Here is an 18,468-nt window from a genome sequence, read left to right as displayed (position 1 = left end):
GCAGAGAGAGTTAGGCCCGATGTTAGCCTATGGCGGGTAGGGGGCCTTTGGTTGGTGGCTGCTAGCAGGCAGGCCATGAGGCTGTGGGAGCTGGGCTCCTGGTCACTTACACAGGGCAACTGGGTAAGTAGGATAAGATAGATGCTGCACTTACAGGGGCACTCAGGCGGATGGTGCAGGGTGCTCTAGAGCTGCCGGGCGCTCAATGCATTTCAATGGAGAAGCTGCAATATGAACAAAGGCTGCAAGCTCGGGGACGGAGATTCTTCAGGTGCGACCACCACTTTGAGGGGCAAGTTGGGAAGCTGTAGGTTAGGTAGGTACCCAGGAGTTGGGCACAGGGGGCCGCAGGGCGCCGGGGTGCCTTTTGGCATCTGGAAATCTTACGCTCTGCTGGTTGCAGTTGGAGGGGTCCCGGGTTGTGAGGCTGCAGACATCATCAGGAGCGTCGAGGAGGGTACTTTGGTGCTGGATTCTTGGTCACAGTCGCCGGGGGGACGTCCTAGTGGCCTTTGCTCACTCAGGCACAGGCCGAGCTCAGCGGGTGCAGTATGGATTCGCGGTTCCTGGCTGGCACCAGGGGTTGTTGCTGTTTGAACATAACCACTGCTCGTGGGAGTGCCAGTCGCCGGGGTATAGCAGGAGCAGGTTCGAGGGTCAACAGGCCTGTAGGGCTGGGGCCAAGTCAGTTGGTGTTGTCCTCTTGTTAGCAGCTGAGCGGCAGGTCTTTTTTTTTCTTCTTCTGGTTTCAAAATCGGGATCTGAGGAAGGAAGTTTCAGGGTGCCCATAAATACTAAATTTAGGGGCGTTACAGGTAGGGAAAGGTCAGGGACCAATGGGTCCCTTCCCTGGGGTGGGTAGACCCCCTATCCTGCCACTCTCCAGTGGGAGGGGGGCAGGAGCCTAGTCCTGATTGGGTAGGGCTCCTCATCAAGATGGCGAGAGCCCGGAGTTGTGCTTCAACTCGCCTCCCCCACCTGAGGGGTGGGGTTGGCACACAACCTTTCCTCTCTTAGGTTTTCCCGCCAACCAGTTGCTGAGGGTAATCAACGTTTGACGAAATTTTTCCTGCATGGAATCGCGTTGTGATTCCGCATACCATTACTCTGCAAGTCGGAACAACGACTTGCTGATGGGGGCGGGGGGGGAGGTGTTGGATTTAAAATCCAACACCTTCCCTAGTGTCCGCACAGACTGGAGTTGGAATAGTAAATTATACTATTCCAACATCCAGCGTCCCCCCTCCACAAGTCGTTGTTCTGACTTGCGGAGTAAAGGTATGCGGAATCACAACGCGGTTGTTGTAACTACCGCGTTGTCATTCCATGCGGGGAAAAAAGACTGCGGGACAAAAACCTATATTCGTTGCTGAGTAGAGCAAGTGGTCTGGGGAGGCTCACAAAGGCGGCATGCCTTTGAAGCTTCCCCTGCCCATCCTGGGAGAGGATGCTTGGCACCTCGCCCCAGGATGTGCATTATTGCAGGACCACAAGAGTGGATGGCTCTCTTCCCAGGGGGCCAGCAACCTGTCTGCTGGGTGGCAGCCTCTCAGTCAGGACACTGGTTGTGGGTTAGTTTCAGGATGCAACTCCAAGTTGCCCTCTGTCGTGCATTTTACATTAAACCCCACACTGGCATCAGTGTGGGTTTAATGTGCTGAGAAGTTGGATACCAAACTTCTGACTGCAGTATAGCCATCATGGTGCTGTGGAGCTCGTACGGACAACCTCCCAGCACCATATACTCTTAATGGCAGCATTGCACTTACGGTGCCCAGGAATGGACCTGGGTACTGTAGGGGTACAAGGCTCATGCACCTGTACCCACACCACTGGCATAGTGCACGCAGCTAGAGGGGTGACTGAGTTATGCCAGGGCAGTGTGTTTGTGGGCATGGTACACTGTGTGCCATGTAGACTCTGTTTTGTTCTGTACCAAGACACTCAGCCTACAAAAGGCAGTGTGTGTGTCAGGGTACAGAACCTCTAAGGGTGGCACAATAAGTGCTGCAGCCCTTTGGAGCCTGCTCTGGTCACGGTACCCTGGGTACATGGGGTACCATTTAACAGGGACCTACCTGTGGCCAGAGCTGTCAATTACATTTTGTTTTGGGGAAGGAACACAGGCCCTGGGGTCCCGATTGGCAGGGCCCCAGAGCACATCAAGTCAAAGAGCATCAGTAGTCTGGCAAAAAAAAAAAAACACATTTGCAATGCAATAGGTCTCGCATTTACGCGAATTTAAGCTATTGGCATTGTAAATGACAATGCCTTTTATTTATGTTTTAAAAACAAAAACAAAAATAAAAAGGCATGGTTATTTGCAATGTCAATAGCTCAAACTCATGCAAATGCGAGACCTATTGCATTGCAAATGCTTGTTTCTCTAGTGCCAAAGTGCTGCCCGTGCCCCGCACTGCCCTGTAAGCTCAAATCAAGCACTATGCAGAGGACCCCCTGTCTGTAAGAGTAGGTGACCAGAGGGCCAGTTGCAGGAAGGTAGGCCAGTGACAGCTGGGACGGGGGAGGGTCTGTGCTGTAAACGGAGTGGTGCACCAGCATTATTAGTACTACAGAACGCTGATGTCACTGGTGCAATAGAGGTCAGGATTCACCGGTGCGGGTGTCTCGGTTTTGATCATTTGAATGGACCAAGCGGCGCATCTAGACGGGAAACAGACATGCTAGAAGAGACGAGAGTCGGGTCGTCACTACACTCCATACCGTGACTCCTGCCAGCGCGTCATGGGCACTAGTGCAAGCAAGGAAACTGGTCTCCTGGCCGCTGGTTAAACTGTGAAATAGCAAGAATCGGCGTTCAGGGGCTCCCTCTGGGCCCCCGTGCCACTGCACCGGATGCACCAATCAAGCGGCACTCCGTCCAGACACGGGGTTGCTGTCGATTCCACGGGGGGGTTGATTTTACTTGCTTAGATCCCACGATGGCACCTCCGTAGGACGTGGTAATAGCGCCATGCCTTGGCAGACGTCAGTAAGGAGTAATAGCCGTCGCTTTGCTATTGTGTTGCCTGGGGTTGCAGTAGGGCATTCCATTTCAATAGAATTAGGCCCCTGGCCTCAGCAGGTATATGGAATAAAAGTTGCCAGGGATCCCACAGTCACCCAAAGTTTACCTGGCCCATCAATCCAGAGCAGCCTTTCTGTGGCTGTCCGTGCACTTCATGCTAACTGGGGCAGCGGTGGAGGGAGCACTTCTGTGCAGCACGGGTGCCAGGCAAGTCTGCTTTTGGGCTGCAAGTGCGGTCACAGCCTAACCGGACCGAGCCTGGCTGTGTCTCCCCTTGTGCACCGAAGCAGGAAGCAGCAGCACTGTGCTGTTTTACAGTAGAGGAGCGCACACCGCCCTGTACGTGGCAGGCACACACTCACATGCTGCCTGCTGTCACGTTGAACATACTCTGTCTGTAGACACCGGCTGGGCCGTGAGTTATTCCAACACTACAGCACACAGGCCAGAGAGGTATTCAACAAGTGGGCTGCGTGTCACTCACTGTGCGGGCAGTATGCATGAGAGGGCATGCACCTACCCCACTCCTTCAGACAGAGCAGTGGGGGGGGGAAGCTGGACCCTGAGAAAAAGACAGCAGGATGTAGGAAGAACAAGAAACCAGCGTGGTCGCGAAAGCCATAACGCACGTGCTGGGGAAATTAGTACAAGTAACCGGATACTGGAATGCAGCCTGCCATGCAGCTGGCACACTGCGCGCCGCTGATGACTGTGCTCACTCCCGAGACACATAGGCTATGGGAGGGAACATTTAAAGAAAAGGCGGGACATACCCCCGCCTTTGGACATTTGTGTGCTTTCTTTTGTGAAAGTCTAACGCAATGGTCAATCAAATGTGTGGGCGTAAAAAAAAACCACACGGGAAAAGCTCTAGCGAGTTGGGAGTAGTTGCAAGAAGCCTCCCATAGAGCAGCGAATGTGTGCTGCGCTAGGCTCGACCTAAACAAGCATTTGCAATGCAATAGCTCTCGCATTATAAAGTGTGAGCAGTTGGTATTGCTAATAATAATGCAACACTAGCTATTGCGATTGTAAATGATGCCATTTATTTATGTTTTATAAAATAGATTTTAAAAAAGCATGGTCATGAACAATGGCAATAGCTGAAACTTTTGCAAATGAGAGACCTATTGCATTGCAAATGCTCGTTTCAGTACTGCAGGCTTTTTTAAAGTATTAGTCACTACTCAAAATTAAATCCATTTTATCAGCGTTGCCAGTGCTCCTTTATGTTTAATGCCCTAAATGAAACACAATGTTCTAAGCAGATTGCTAAACAGCATCTCCAGCCCCGATCACAATGTCTCACTTCATGCTGGACATTGGGCACCCTGTTTTTATGCAGCGCCAAGACGGGTGAACTAATGCAGACTGAGGTCTGTCAGCCTCCAAGGCTCAAAGCATTCCTTGCAACAGTCCGCTGTGTCAAGGTATTGCCATGTGTACAGCACACACACTGCAACAGCAAGTGGTTTCAAAGTTGGGGGTGACTTCCCAAACTTTTGAGGTGTTCGTGTTTGGTGACAGCGTATTTATGCAGACAGCCAAAAAAACTGTGTGTGATGGTGTGTGTGTGTGTGTGCGTGTGTGTGCGTGTGTGTGCGTGTGTGTGCGTGATGGTGTGTGATGGTGTGTGATGGTGTGTGGGGGTGTGTGTGATGGTGTGTGTGGGGGTGTGTGGGGGTGTGTGTGTGTGCTGGTGTGTGTGGGGGGGTGTGTGTGGGGGTGTGTGTGGGGGGTGGGGTGTGTGTGTGGTGGGGTGTGTGTGGTGGGGTGTGTGTGTGGGTGGGTGTGGGTGGGGTGGTGTGTGTGGTGGGGTGGGGTGTGTGTGTGTGGTGGGGTGTGTGTGTGTGGTGGGGTGTGTGTGTGGTGGGGTGTGTGTGTGGTGGGGTGTGTGTGTGGTGGGGGGTGTGTGTGTGGTGGGGTGTGTGTGTGGTGGGGTGTGTGTGTGGTGGGGTGTGTGTGTGGTGGGGTGTGTGTGTGGTGGGGTGTGTGTGTGGTGGGGTGTGTGTGTGGTGGGGTGTGTGTGTGGTGGGGTGTGTGTGTGTGTGGTGGGGTGTGTGTGTGGTGGGGTGTGTGTGGTGGGGTGTGTGTGGTGGGGTGTGTGTGGTGGGGTGTGTGTGGTGGGGTGTGTGTGTGGTGGGGTGTGTGTGTGGTGGGGTGTGTGTGTGGTGGGGTGTGTGTGGTGGGGTGTGTGTGGTGGGGTGTGTGGTGGGGTGTGTGTGGTGGGGTGTGTGTGGTGGGGTGTGTGTGGTGGGGTGTGTGTGTGGTGGGGTGTGTGTGTGGTGGGGTGTGTGTGTGGTGGGGTGTGTGTGTGGTGGGGTGTGTGTGTGGTGGGGTGTGTGTGTGGTGGGGTGTGTGTGTGGTGGGGTGTGTGTGTGGTGGGGTGTGTGTGTGGTGGGGTGTGTGTGTGGTGGGGTGTGTGTGTGGTGGGGTGTGTGTGTGGTGGGGTGTGTGTGTGGTGGGGTGTGTGTGTGGTGGGGTGTGTGTGTGGTGGTGGTGTGTGTGTGTGGTGGTGTGTGTGTGGTGGTGTGTGTGTGGTGGTGTGTGTGTGGTGGTGTGTGTGTGTGGTGGTGTGTGTGTGGTGGTGTGTGTGTGGTGGTGTGTGTGTGTGTGGTGGTGTGTGTGTGTGTGTGGTGGTGTGTGTGTGTGGTGGTGTGTGTGTGTGTGTGGTGGTGTGTGTGTGTGTGGTGGTGTGTGTGTGTGTGTGTTGTGTGTGTGTGTGGTGGTGTGTGTGTGGTGGTGTGTGTGTGGTGGTGTGTGTGTGGTGGTGTGTGTGTGGTGGTGTGTGTGTGGTGGTGTGTGTGTGGTGGTGTGTGTGTGGTGTGTGTGTGTGGTGGTGTGTGTGTGGTGTGTGTGTGGTGGTGTGTGTGTGGTGGTGTGTGTGTGGTGGTGTGTGTGTGGTGGTGTGTGGTGGTGTGTGTGTGGTGGTGTGTGTGTGGTGGTGTGTGTGTGGTGGTGTGTGTGTGGTGGTGTGTGTGTGGTGGTGTGTGTGTGGTGTTGTGTGTGTGGTGGTGTGTGTGTGGTGTGTGTGTGTGGTGGTGTGTGTGTGGTGTGTGTGTGTGGTGGTGTGTGTGTGGTGTGTGTGTGGTGGTGTGTGTGTGGTGTGTGTGTGTGTGTGTGTGGGGGTGTGTGTGTGTGTGTGGGGGTGTGTGTGGGGGTGTGTGTGGTGGTGTGTGTGGTGGTGGTGTGTGTGGTGGTGTGTGTGGTGGTGTGTGTGGTGGTGTGTGTGGTGGTGTGTGTGGTGGTGGTGTGTGGTGGTGGTGGTGTGTGTGGTGGTGTTATTGTGTGTGTGGTTGTGTGGTTGGGGGACATTGGGGAGGGCAGAGGTAGGGAAGGAGAATGGAAGGAGGAAAGAAGAGGAAAGGGGATGTAAAATTAGTAAGTGTGCCAGGAAGGCAAAGAGAGATAAAGAGAACAGGAGGTTCAGTGGGGATAGAATGTGAGAGAAGAGAAAGTGAAGGGGAAGTGAAGTGAGGACAGCAGTAGGAAAGTGTCTGATTTAGGACGAGACTAGATAGCAGGAAGGAGAGTGGGGGCATACTAGAGGAGATGAAATGGGATCTAAAGATGATAGAAGGGCGGGTGGAGACGAGTGAACATCGATGGAAAAAGAGGAAGATGGAGGGTGGAGACCTAAAAGGTGATAAGATTAGGCAGGATCGGGAGGGACGAGTACAGAAAGAGCAGAAGCTGTGGAAGGAGAGAAAAGAAAATAGAAATGGAGAAGCATGGGGAGGGGGCAGGAAAGAGATGGGGAGGGGGCAGGAAAGAGATGGGGAGGGGGCAGGAAAGAGATGGGGAGGTGACAGAATAAAGAGTGGAAGAGAAGGACCAGGAGAAAAGGATGGAAGGTGGAGAGAAGAGGGGGGAGTGGCTGAGGTAAGGGTGAGGATGTAGGTGGAAGAAAAACTAAAAAGACGGGAGTGGAATGAGACTAGAGGAGAGGGAGGCTGGAGAAGAGGGGGGCAAGAAAGATGTGGAGGGAAGCGAGGCCAGGGGAGAGGGAGGTTGCAGAGGGGGCAAGAAAGATGGGGGGGCAGAGGGAACAGAGGCTGGAGAGGAGAGGGAAAGAAAGATGGGGGGGAGCAAGGCCAGAGAAGAGGGAGGCTGGAGAGAGGGCAAGAAAGATTGGGGGGAGAGGGGGGGGGGGGGGGAGGCCAGAGGGGAGGGAGACTGGAGAGGAGAGGGGCAAGAGAGATGCTGAGGGGGGTGAGGCTAGAGGGGAGGGAGGCTGGAGAGGGGGGAGGCAAGAAAGATGTGGAGGGGAGGCAAGTGAGGCCAGAGGAGAGGGAGGCTGGAGAGGGGGCAAGAAAGAGATGAGGAGATTGAGGGGGGGGGGGGGGTTGAGTTTGTGAGGCCAGATGAGCTGTGAACAATCCAGACTGTGCTGAAGGAAATAAGGTGCGGGGTCGGGTTAGACCACAAAGAGTTGAGAAGGGAGGATGGAGAGGGGGGAGAGTAGATGAATATGTGGCAGTGGGGACGGAACACATGCTAGAAGCGAGCAGGGAGAGAATAAAAGGTGTGGAGAAGAGAAGGGTTTTACGCAGGTAGAGGGGTAGAAGGACGCTGCAAGGCGAGAAAAGAACATCGGAAAATGAGAAAGAGGGGTGAGGGAGAATAGAAGGAGATGAGTACAGATAAGCAGAGGGAGAGAAAATAAGGACAATGAGGCGAGAGTGGAGAAGATAACGAGATACAGATGAGACGATGGCGGTGGAGACGAAAACAATGAGATACGGATGAGACGGAGGCTGGAGAAGTGAAGGGCGGGAGAAGGGTGGGGGAGCGAGCAATGGAAAAGGGAGAGAAAAGGCTTCCGAGGGAATAGTGGAGAAGAGGAAGGCCGTGAGGCGCAGAGGGAAGACGTGAAAGAATGAAATGTGGAAGCGTAATAAGGGAAGAAAAGAAAGTGAGGGAGGGGCTCAAGGGTGGGATATTGTAAGAAATGGGTGGCAAAGAAGTGATGGGAAGGAAGAAAGTGGAGGAGAACATTGAAAGGGAGTACTTCTCTAGAGGGGAAACGAGGAAAGGGAGTACAGGGCATGAAAAGGGTGTGTGCACACTTGAGTGTGCACCTGAAGATGCGTAAAGGTGGTGAGAGGGAGCAAAGGGAGGGCTGGGGAAGTAATGATGTGGAAGAAGTGAGACGTAGGCTGAGATGGGGAGGGGAGAGGAGTAGGTGCAATGGCATGGTATAATGAGGGGGGAGTGACGTAGGGGAGAAGGAGCGTGAGAGAGAGGGACGTCTGGTGGTGTACATCAGGAGGTACTGGGACAAAGGCAGTCAGAACGAGGGAAATGAGACAGACCACGTGTAGAAAGAGACAGCAAAGTGGGGCGGATGGTTATAGGATTAGAGGCGGGACGGGTAGAAATGTGGGGAAAGAGGTGAGACACAGAAGGACTGCATGGTGCACGCGGGAAGGAGGGGAGAAACAAGGGAGGGGAAGGAAGCACACTAGCTGGAAAGGGGGCAGGAGATATAACGAAAAAGGAAGAACAAAAATGGAGGTTGGATGGGCAAAGGAAGAAGGAGGCGACACGAACTGGAATAAATAAAACTAAAAATGAGGGAACTGGAGGAAACCAGCATTGGCCACGAAAGTGATCGCGATTGCTGTGAAAGCGAAAGTGATCGCGGTGGCGCGCTAAAACACGCAAGGGATGCGTGCGCCAGCATGCGTGCTTGTTGCACGTTCTAGCAAGCTGGCTAAAAAGCTGAGGGGAAAAATGCTACCGCCGACCACAGCTTGCACACGCCCGCGCACATGCACTGCAAGCTGTAGCCGGCGTAGCATTTTTTTAAGCCCTCACTTAAGGTCTTGCCAGACCAGCGCCCAAACGCTGGGTCAGGCGAGACCTAAACAAAAGGGGGGAGGGGGGATTTACAGCAACAGAGACCCACTTTCACACCTTTCTTCCCCCAATGCTACTTTCTGTACTACGTGCCATTAACAATGTCAACGATATACCTACATACACTATTGATGCCAATTTGTTTTTGTATTTGCAAATGCCTTATTCCATGAGGGAATTTTTAGATTTAAAAAAAGTATTGCTCAGGGGAAATCAGTGTCTCACTATATATAGTAACACTGGCACCTGTATCCCTCAGAGCTTCTATCCTAGTTCCATTAATCCAAAGGTATTGTTGTAAGAAACTGGCTCTATATATACTGCACCAAAGTGAGGTACAGCGAGAATAGAGTCCAAGGGTCTCCAGAGGTAGGCAGAGGTTAAAGTTAGATAGAACCTTACTCACTAAAGTGGTAGCTTGGTCGAGCAGTAATGCAGTATCAGAGGACAGTGTTAAGCATTTGATGTATCCACTCAGTCAGCAAATTAATTCACACCCTCAAGAACTGAATTCTAGGCCAATTGTTTTTGTCTAAAAAAATATACTGTTTATTTTTAGAACCAAGAAAGCCTGGAACACGAAAGCATTACATACTTTTCAGTAATAAGTTACTGGATATAGAACTGTTTGAAAATGCGAAAGGAATGGTACTTAGTTTGATTTGCAGGGGAGCAGTAGTATGCAACACTTAGCAAATACAGTACATTGGAATGAATAGGCTTTTCAATAAATTGCAGGCAAGTTACTTTTTGGATTACTTTTTCTAACAGTGCTGGATCCTAGATTCAGCACTGGGACATTTCCTGAAAACAGTTGAGAAATTGCATTTTGGTTATTTGCGCGATTTTTAAAGAATATTCTTAGTTTTCGAAAGTCGACACTTAGAAACTTTTTGGGAGGAAAAAGTGTCAATGTTATCCTTTGAGGAAAAACAGGTTATCGGTTTCAAGGTAAGTACTCGGTCTTTGGAGTTTGGGTTCTGGGGTTAGACTCAGGGGTCTCCCAGGGTCAGTGATGCACTGTTGCTGTACCCTAAGTGGCAGTAGGGCGGCCGGGTGCAGAGTGTTGAGGCCCAAAGTTATCCTATGGAGGCTGGGATGGGCTCCGGTTGGTGGCTGCTGGCAAGCAGGCCACGGGGTTGTGGGAGCACAGCTCCTAGGGTTTAGCTCAGGGCATGTTGGGGACCAAAGTAGCAGGGTATGCCCCACTATTTGCTGAATTGCTGATGTACTTTGACTGAGTGTGCCCTGGGCTCCTGCTAATCAGGTACCCAGGGCCTATGCTCCTTCCCTAAAACTGCATTGCCGCCTAAACCCAATTGGCATCTCTGGCCACATGTCAGCCCCTGGTAAATGGTATCACAGGTACCCAGGGCACTGTTTCCAGATAAGGCCTCTAAGGGCTGCAGCACTTATTGTGCCACCCTCAAAGGCCCTGTACCCTGACACTCACACACTGCCTTTGCAGGCTGCATGTTTTGGTGCAGAACAAAGTGAAGAGTCGACACAGCACACATCCATGTGTGCCATGCCTACAACCCACTACCCTGGCATAGGTCAGTCACCCCTATAGCTGGGTGCACTATACCAGTGGTGAGGGTACAGGTGCATGGGCCCTATACCCTACAGTGCCCAAGTCCATTCTTAGACATTTTAAGTGCAGTGCTGCCATTACGAGTATATGGTGCTGGGAGTTTATCATTACGAACTCCACAACACCATAATAGCTACAACCAACTGAAGGTGTCCCAACATCCCCAGGGATCCTAACTTACCTCTCCAACCGGTAGTACCCTCCAGAAGTTCCGACCCCTAGCTAGCAGTCTTTTCTTAAACCAGAGAATCCCCATTGCAATCAACAGGGCACCCGACGCCAGAACAGCACCCTGCACCCAGTCGCCACTGCGGTGTACTTTTTGTGTTAAACTTTGCCCTGAGTCTAACACCAGGAGCTTTGCTCCCACAACCAAGGGGGCCTGCTCGTAAGCAGCCACCAACCGGAGGTCCTAGTGCCGCTGAGGGTGTTTTGAGAGTGCATGCTTGTCCCTGGGGGGACCCTTGTCTAACCCCAGAAACTCAACCCATAAGACCGATTAGTTACCTGATAACCGTTAACTTAATTTCTCTCTATAGGAACCTATCACCTATTTTCTCTGAAAAATGTTTCAGGTGTTGAGTTGGTTTGTATGGAAACCTGAAAAGTTACAATTGTGCAAAACTGATTTTACTTACCTTTTATCTAGAAAATGTCCCAGTGGGATATCTAGGCATTTCACACAGAGCAGAAAAAGTAACCTAAAAATGTCATCTTAAAAAGTAATGAAAATGTAATCTGTACAGTAATTTCAATACCTTGGCTTACCTGTATCTCAAACAATTGCATTTGAACTTGCATTCACTTGTAAACATTGCATAATCTTTTGCAAAGCATTTATTTCATTTACCTGTGCCAGGCTTTGCTTGGTTCTAGAAATAAAATATCTTAATATTTTTATACAAACAAAATTGATATGACTTCAGTCTTTGAGTGTGTGATATCATTTGCTGATTGACTGAGTAAAACAAATGCCCAACACTACCCTCTGATACCTCCTGACTGCTCGCCCACACTACCACAAATAAAGAGTAAGGTGCTATCTACTTTCAGGTCTGCCTACCTTTGGTGTGCCACTGGACTCACCACACTATATCTCATTTTGGTACAGTATATGCAGAGCCAGCTTCCTAAAAAAGGCTTCCGCTGACCTAGACAGGCTCCGATGGCTCCGATAAGAAAAACCTGCCATCAAAGCACACCACTGCACCCAAAGCCCCTGGGCCTTGAGGAGCTCGACTGACTGTGTCCCTACGACCTACAGCATCCCAACTTACCACAGCTGTCCCTCGAGTCTCTCTTGCAGTCTCCAGTCCAACAACTGCAGCCTAGGAGTATTTGGAATTTGATCAGCATGAATAAGAGGAGTTAGGGACCAGACTAGGGCATTGAGCATAAAGTAACCAATACAGCAGGACAATTAATGACCTTTTAGGTCTCACTGTCCATCAAACAACTTGAGTCTACTGAATGTTTCAGGTTTATGCTATCAAATATGTTAACAGAGAGCGGTAAACTATTAAATACAAATCTCCAATAACCATTCCTCTCCAAAACAAATACTATCAAAATTAAAGGATTTGAGACTTACCCAACCATTTCTTTTCCTAAATGGCTTGGTGGGATAGTTTGGTCCAAGGCAGTCGAGATGGTAGCAGTTCCGACACCTGTCACACTCCAGCAGATGCTGAGAAAGACAAGTCTTAAGGAATTATTATAAAGGAGTATGCACAAACAAAGGAACATTCATTAACTACTGTAGCATTTCAAGGGAACATGAGAAAAAGAGGGGCAAACTCATCAGCTCCACTCGCCACCCTGGCATATGACAAACTACAGATCACTGGCCATAAACCTTAAAGAGAAATCACTTTTTAATGGCTCTTCTACTAATTCGACCCAGCTCTGAACCCCCACCTTTGATGCTCTCCCCTTCAGGCCACACACATGACAGAATTTGCATCGGCGGCAGCACCAGTTTTCTTCCTGCTCAGGCAGTGGCCGCTCCTTCTCCTCTAGACAGAACTGGTGGAATGGCTCACAGCACACCTGGCAGTAGATCATCTGGGGACCGAATGAGAAAGTACCATGAGAAGGGATGACAACGAAACCAGACTAAAAAGCAACTGCGGGAGAACAGTGCATTAACATTTGGTAAACAAACTACATTATGGGAAGCACCAATACAACCGAGACCCAAAAACTGGGAGATACTTTACCTGTAATAATGGTTCTCCAGCATAAAGACTAAAGACCGCTAGCAGACCGTGTTGAGAGATCAGGTAAAAAATGCCTTAAAACCTCTTAAGGTCAAGTGAGGTACTGCCCTCAAAATCAGCAACACTGTCACGGTTGTAAAAACCTAAATGTCACTCCTAATGCAAAAAAATGCAAAAAACAAAAAAGGACAAATCTAAGAAGTAATCCATTACCGTTTAGAGCGGTGCTTAATTCAGAAAACAGAATAACTAACCTTGTAATTTACCATATTCTAATGCCAAGAATGAGCTAGAGCAAATTTGTACACAACTATATGCGAAAAATACCATCCAGCTGGATCAAAAAAGACATCTAATGTTCACTGAATAAATCAAAAAAATATGTACTCATGAGAGGAATAAAGTAAACAAACATTTTGTATGGGAGAAGGGTGAACTGGAAAACGCTGAAATGCCAATGCAGTAGAAGAACAGCTAAAAAAGCCCATTCTTGCTTGGAATTGCTAGAACATACCTCATGGTGGCCTCTGCTTGCACACAAGAGGCACATGAGCTGTGGTGTCACTGGGACGGAAGTTAGGACACTAAGGCCCCCTAATTGCCACACATTTTCCACACCGCAGTCCTCCTAAAATAAAGAGGAGTCATTAGGGTGAATTTACACATTTCAAACAGTTACACATCACAAAACAAACCCCTTGATATGACAGCACAAGATGGCAAGAGTACTCCACAATACTCTATCCTAGACAATCAGAAGGTCACAAACAAGATATTTGGGAAAAAAAGGCTGTGCAGTAAGAGAAGGACGCCACAAATAGCGACACAGGAGTATAGATTAGGACAATTCAAGTAGAAAAAAAGTCAACCACAAAAACAGTGGCGGAAACTGCTTTCATTAAGTAAAACCTGCTGCAATTGAGGAACAAAACTCACTTTGAAGTCTATGCGAACCCTGTGTATTCCATCATCGGAAGCCTTTAGTCTCCCACTACAACCGTTTGACAGAGGAGGAGAAGTCAAAGGAGCCAGAAGATCCTACAAAAAACAAATCCAGAATAATTTAACACTGTAGTAACAATGAGGAAAAATAGCAGAGAGGAAAGAGTACAATTGAGGGAGGGAGTGAAACAGTAGGATGGAAAAAGTGAGTGAATGACAAACAAAAGAAACCAGCATTGGCATAGCCAATAGGTCTCGCTTTTGGGACCTTATAAGTATTTAGTTAAGCAGCACAATATCCTTGGTGCAACAATATCAACCGTTGCACGGCTAAACACTTGTAAGGTTCCAAATGCGAGACCGATTGGCTATGCCAATGCTTATTTTAAAGAGGGCCTGAGTGAAAGATTGTCTGGCTCCCTAGTGCAAGCTGTAGGTCAGTGCTTGGCAATCTTTCCCAGTGAACAAAACCATACCTTTAAACTTATTACCGGATTTATTAATGGGTGGCAAAGGAAAATTCTCTTATTTGTGAGTGTTCTCGGTCAGTGGTGAATTATCCAGTGGAACTGCTACCACCATGTGGTTAGTTACATAACGCTAATGTAGTCAAATGATTCCTCACCTGGAAAGAATCCCTAAAGGAGGGTTTAGACCAAGGGGGGTCGGGGTTTTGCTACCAACAACTCTAAATCGACTTCTTATATTTCATTACGGAGCTCAAACTTCAAAGGTAGGCCAGGTTACAAAGCTTCATCCAGCAACAGCTTCAAAGGTGAAACATGCCCATTGGGTCATCACAGTGAAGCAGCCTTAAGAAAACTCAATTGCTGCAGGGGGAGGTAGGTGTCTCTCAATGACTGTTAGGTTCATGGTTATCAGATGTTTTGAAGGGCTTCTCTAGGTTGGTTTTACTCTGGTGGGGTTCACAGAGCTTTTCTCTTAACAACGGGTGGGGTAACACCTAGCAGATTTCAATAGTCTGACTTTTAGGAGATATCAGGTGCTTAAGAAGGTGAAGGATATCGGGCCAGATGTAATAACCTATTTTGTGGCCACACACACTCCAATTTACAAAACCGAAGAGTTTGCAGCCACAAAATAGGTTTTCCTTATGTACAGATTCGATTTTAGGAGTATTTCAACTTTTTCCGACTTCTAAAATGTGATTCTGAATGGTTACAGAATCTCAGTATGGTAGGAGCATTTTTTGGGCATCCTTTCCAAACTGTGATTCAGTGATATATCAATGGTTTGTGACTGGAATTCTAGTTGCAAACCATTGAAACGTTGCTCATTTCCAAGTCGCGGTGGTGACCTATTCGCAAAATGGTAGCGGTGTCTTTTGGACATCCTTAGTGTACAAGAAGCTGCCACTCTCCCCACTCCATGGACAACCAACAATATGGAACAAGATTCAAACCCTTACTCTCACACAAACACAGAAATATATTTTTGTGAGACAAAAAAAAAAAATACTAAAATGTATTTAAAAGGCAGAGACTAGATAAGGCAAACCTATGGGTCTCCGAAAGCAAGGGTAAAGCCAGAGACCATGGTATGTCTGTGGTGAGAGCAGGAAGGGGGCGGTCCTGGCGGGCTCTAATTGCCACAACATTCTGTTTCGATGTTAACATTAAAGCGAGCTTTTGCTGAGCTCAAACATTCCTGTGCACAGCGACAGTTCCCCCTGGTGCCAACAAAAATATCAGAAAATAGACCTTAGCACTGCTCACTCTTGCTTGTCAGGTGGCTGAAAGAAAACATTAAATACGTCTCTGCGTTTCAGGGCACAGCCTCTGGCGTTTGATGTAAAGGTTTTCAGACGTAAAAGAGGCTCGCACATGCTTGGCGCTGGGAGAAAATACAAGTTTTAATCGGGTGGAGGGTGGAAAAAGGGGAGGTGGTGCAAGGGTAGGATTTGGAAGATGTAGTTGTGTGTTCTGAGGCTGGGATTAAGGTAAAAGGATCCGAGCGGCCCAGTCCCAGGGAGCGGCTCCTGTGCCTGGTTAGTATGCGGACGTAAATCTTTCAGCCTAGACACATTTGGTTGCTTTGTTTGTTGTGCTAAAGGCGCTATGGCAATTGGTGCCGGTGGCATGTGTGTGTGGGGGGAGGGGGGGGTGGGGAAAACCTTCTTACACCGAAGTAATGCAGAGTCCAACTATTATGCGGCAAGCCCCGAGCTCTGGGCCTCACCACCAATCATGTACGCCAGAATGGGGCTTTAGGATGCCCCCAGGATGGGGATTTCCATCACCAATAAGCACTTTGCCCACAAACGGACTTACGAGGCTGGTGCAAAGAAAGCATATTGTACAAATCACCTGACTGGTTTCAGTGCAACCATGATTCACAAAAAAAGACCAAATAAATACATAAAAGTGACTACCTGTCTCTGTGTTTGGTAAAGTGACCTTGCTATAAAGGATCTGTCTCATTGGACATCCCTCTAAGTGTCTAGGCCGAAAAGCAGCACTCAGCGATCCTTAAGGAGAACGGGAGGGACGAGCAGAGTGTCCTTCTGCTGCAGAGAAGGAAAGCAGATTGTCCTGAAATATTTCTTTCACTTAAGAACTCATAAATCTCCCAGGGTCGACGGTCAGCGGGTTATGTAATACAAGCATTGGCCGCGCGGCTGTGAAAGTAATCGCGATCAAAGCGAAAGTGATCACAAACGACGGGACGCGCTGTGTGGTAAGCACGCGAGTGGTGCGTGCGCAGTAGTGATTGGCGGCTGTGCGCGTGAACGCAAGCGTTAGGCCAGCGCAGTCTGGTAGCACTTTGGAAACCCGTATACTAAATGTCTCTCCGAGCAGCGCATGTGCTGGCTCGAGCGAGACCTAAAGAGCGGGATCAAAAGAAGCAAAGAAAAGAGGGAGGGTTAGAAGTCAGCCAAAGATGTAGCTGAAATGAGAGATTAAACTAGACAACAGTGAAGACTCTAGTAGGGGAATATGGCAAGGGTGTGATTTCTAGGAGAGAGGGTTACAACAAAACAGTATGGGAGGGCATGTGAAATTTCAACTCCACATTCTAAAAGCCCACCTTATCTGGTTTCTTCCTGGCCTTAAGGTGAACCACAGGTTGCAGAGTGGCTTTCCTCGGCCGACTCAACTCCTCGGCATCCACAGGCAGATGATCTGAATAGATAAAAATATTACATTAATTGACCTCACTTAAGTAGGCTAAACAATTTCATTAACAAAAGGGAATGAATACAAAAATACTGCTGGCAGGTCACTCAAGGAAATGCATAGCTCCACTAGAATGACTGAACTTTCTAAAATGCCCTTGGGGAGGAGAGAGCATGACCCTCCCACTGACCCCCCCCCAAATTCCCCAAACATTACCTTGCCCCTTGTGGGTGAAATTTTATAGATCCTCACCAGGCAAAGCAGAGTGGCCCTCTGCCAATGGTGTGAAGAACAAAAACAGTTACTTACTCGTAATGCAATATTCCTGTGTTGGAAGATCTTCATGTCGCAACTAGTTGGTCGGCAAAAGCTAATCATTATGTTTTACCAGCTCAAATCCCACCAACACTCAATTTGTTCCATATGTCAAGCAAAATTTGTTTTAAACACACTCTTAAATGAGTAGAAGCAAGTAAAATAAAAGTGAAATAACACTAAAGTACCAGGAATAGAAAGAAGTCAATTTCTTCTAAAACACTACATTTTGCGATAAAATCGCAAACTTTCCAAACTTTCCAAACAGACACGTTGAGTCTTGGGGAAAGAGGTTGCAGGAGAAACTAAATCTTACCTTTAGGAGAGTAACACAAAAGGCCCCTACCATTAGGACCTAAAAAAAAAAAATTGGTGTAGGCCCAAAATATACACGGAAAGCAGCTTGTTTGCTTTTGCATTTATTACTTTTCAGCGACTAGTCCCCTGTAGATACTAGGCTAATCACAGCATTATACAAATTAGTTTTATGCAAAATACACACAAACACTTCTGTCACATAGCAAAATTTAGAACACAATTCAAAAAGACAATACTGTTTAACTTGTAAATCAAGCACACAGTTGCCAAGAAAAACTCAAAACGCATCAAAAATATATTTAACCTTTTTCCCATTTAAACTGTGTAATCTCAGAGTATGAATCTGAAAGGGTGAAAAACTACTAACCTAGGCAGCTGTCTAAAGAAGCTCATTATCAGTCTACCAATTTCCAAATTGCCCAGGATTGCCCAAAGATAAAAACAAAAACAGCAGTCTCATCGTGGGATTCATATTTTGGGGGGGGCCTTAATGATACAAATGTCAGAGTAGGGAGTCGGAGGGGGTGGTGAGGGGGGTCAGAACTGACTGATTAACACCAACAGTCTGGTTCCACTCTCAGAATGAGACAAGCAGGGGCAAGAAATTATAACGGTTCTTGGTTTCTACATGTTGGGGGGAGTTTTCTCCAACTGGATGCTTGTAGGCTGGTTCCTTCCCAAGGGGCCATTTACTGTAATCATCCCAACAGAAATTGATAAACACTATCTGCAAATGAGCAACGTAGTGTGAGGTGCTTCACAGACATTAAAAAATGACCAAAGTCTTAAAAGTGAAAAGATAAGTTATTTCCGTAAGCTGACGCAGCCTTAACATGCACTGGATTCAGCCTTCTAAGCTTTTGAAGCAGAATTCTGAAAATCCAGAACACTAAAAGACTGCAAAAAAACATGGCTTTAAGAAATACATTTTAGAAAAAAACACTGGGAAAGGAGATTGCCATCTTAGGATGGATTGGGCTTTAACAGCACTCAGCCATCACTAACTTCTCCGGCTGTCAGACGAATGAGGATTAAGTAGATTTAAGGTCAATT

The 18,468-nt window shown here is 48.3% G+C and overlaps 1 protein-coding gene across 2 annotated transcripts in view; it reads right to left on the bottom strand.

The window, feature by feature from the left end:
* Nucleotides 1-18,468, bottom strand: part of KMT2B (lysine methyltransferase 2B) — a 694,916-nt gene that overhangs the window by 520,846 nt on the left and 155,602 nt on the right. For both annotated transcript variants that reach the window (XM_085615911.1, XM_085615910.1), the window contains exons 8-12: nt 16,694-16,788; nt 13,640-13,741; nt 13,218-13,331; nt 12,402-12,548; nt 12,076-12,171 (exon numbers count right to left, since the gene is read on the bottom strand). In XM_085615911.1, the coding sequence (XP_085472037.1) occupies nt 12,076-12,171; nt 12,402-12,548; nt 13,218-13,331; nt 13,640-13,741; nt 16,694-16,788 (554 nt within the window). The remainder of the gene's footprint in view (nt 1-12,075; nt 12,172-12,401; nt 12,549-13,217; nt 13,332-13,639; nt 13,742-16,693; nt 16,789-18,468) is intronic.

Source organism: Triturus cristatus, chromosome 7, assembly GCF_964204655.1.
Source record: "Triturus cristatus chromosome 7, aTriCri1.1, whole genome shotgun sequence".
NCBI classification, from domain to species: Eukaryota; Metazoa; Chordata; class Amphibia; order Caudata; family Salamandridae; genus Triturus; species Triturus cristatus.
Note: the sequence above shows the minus strand (reverse complement) of the source record. Positions and strands in the feature narration are given on the sequence as shown.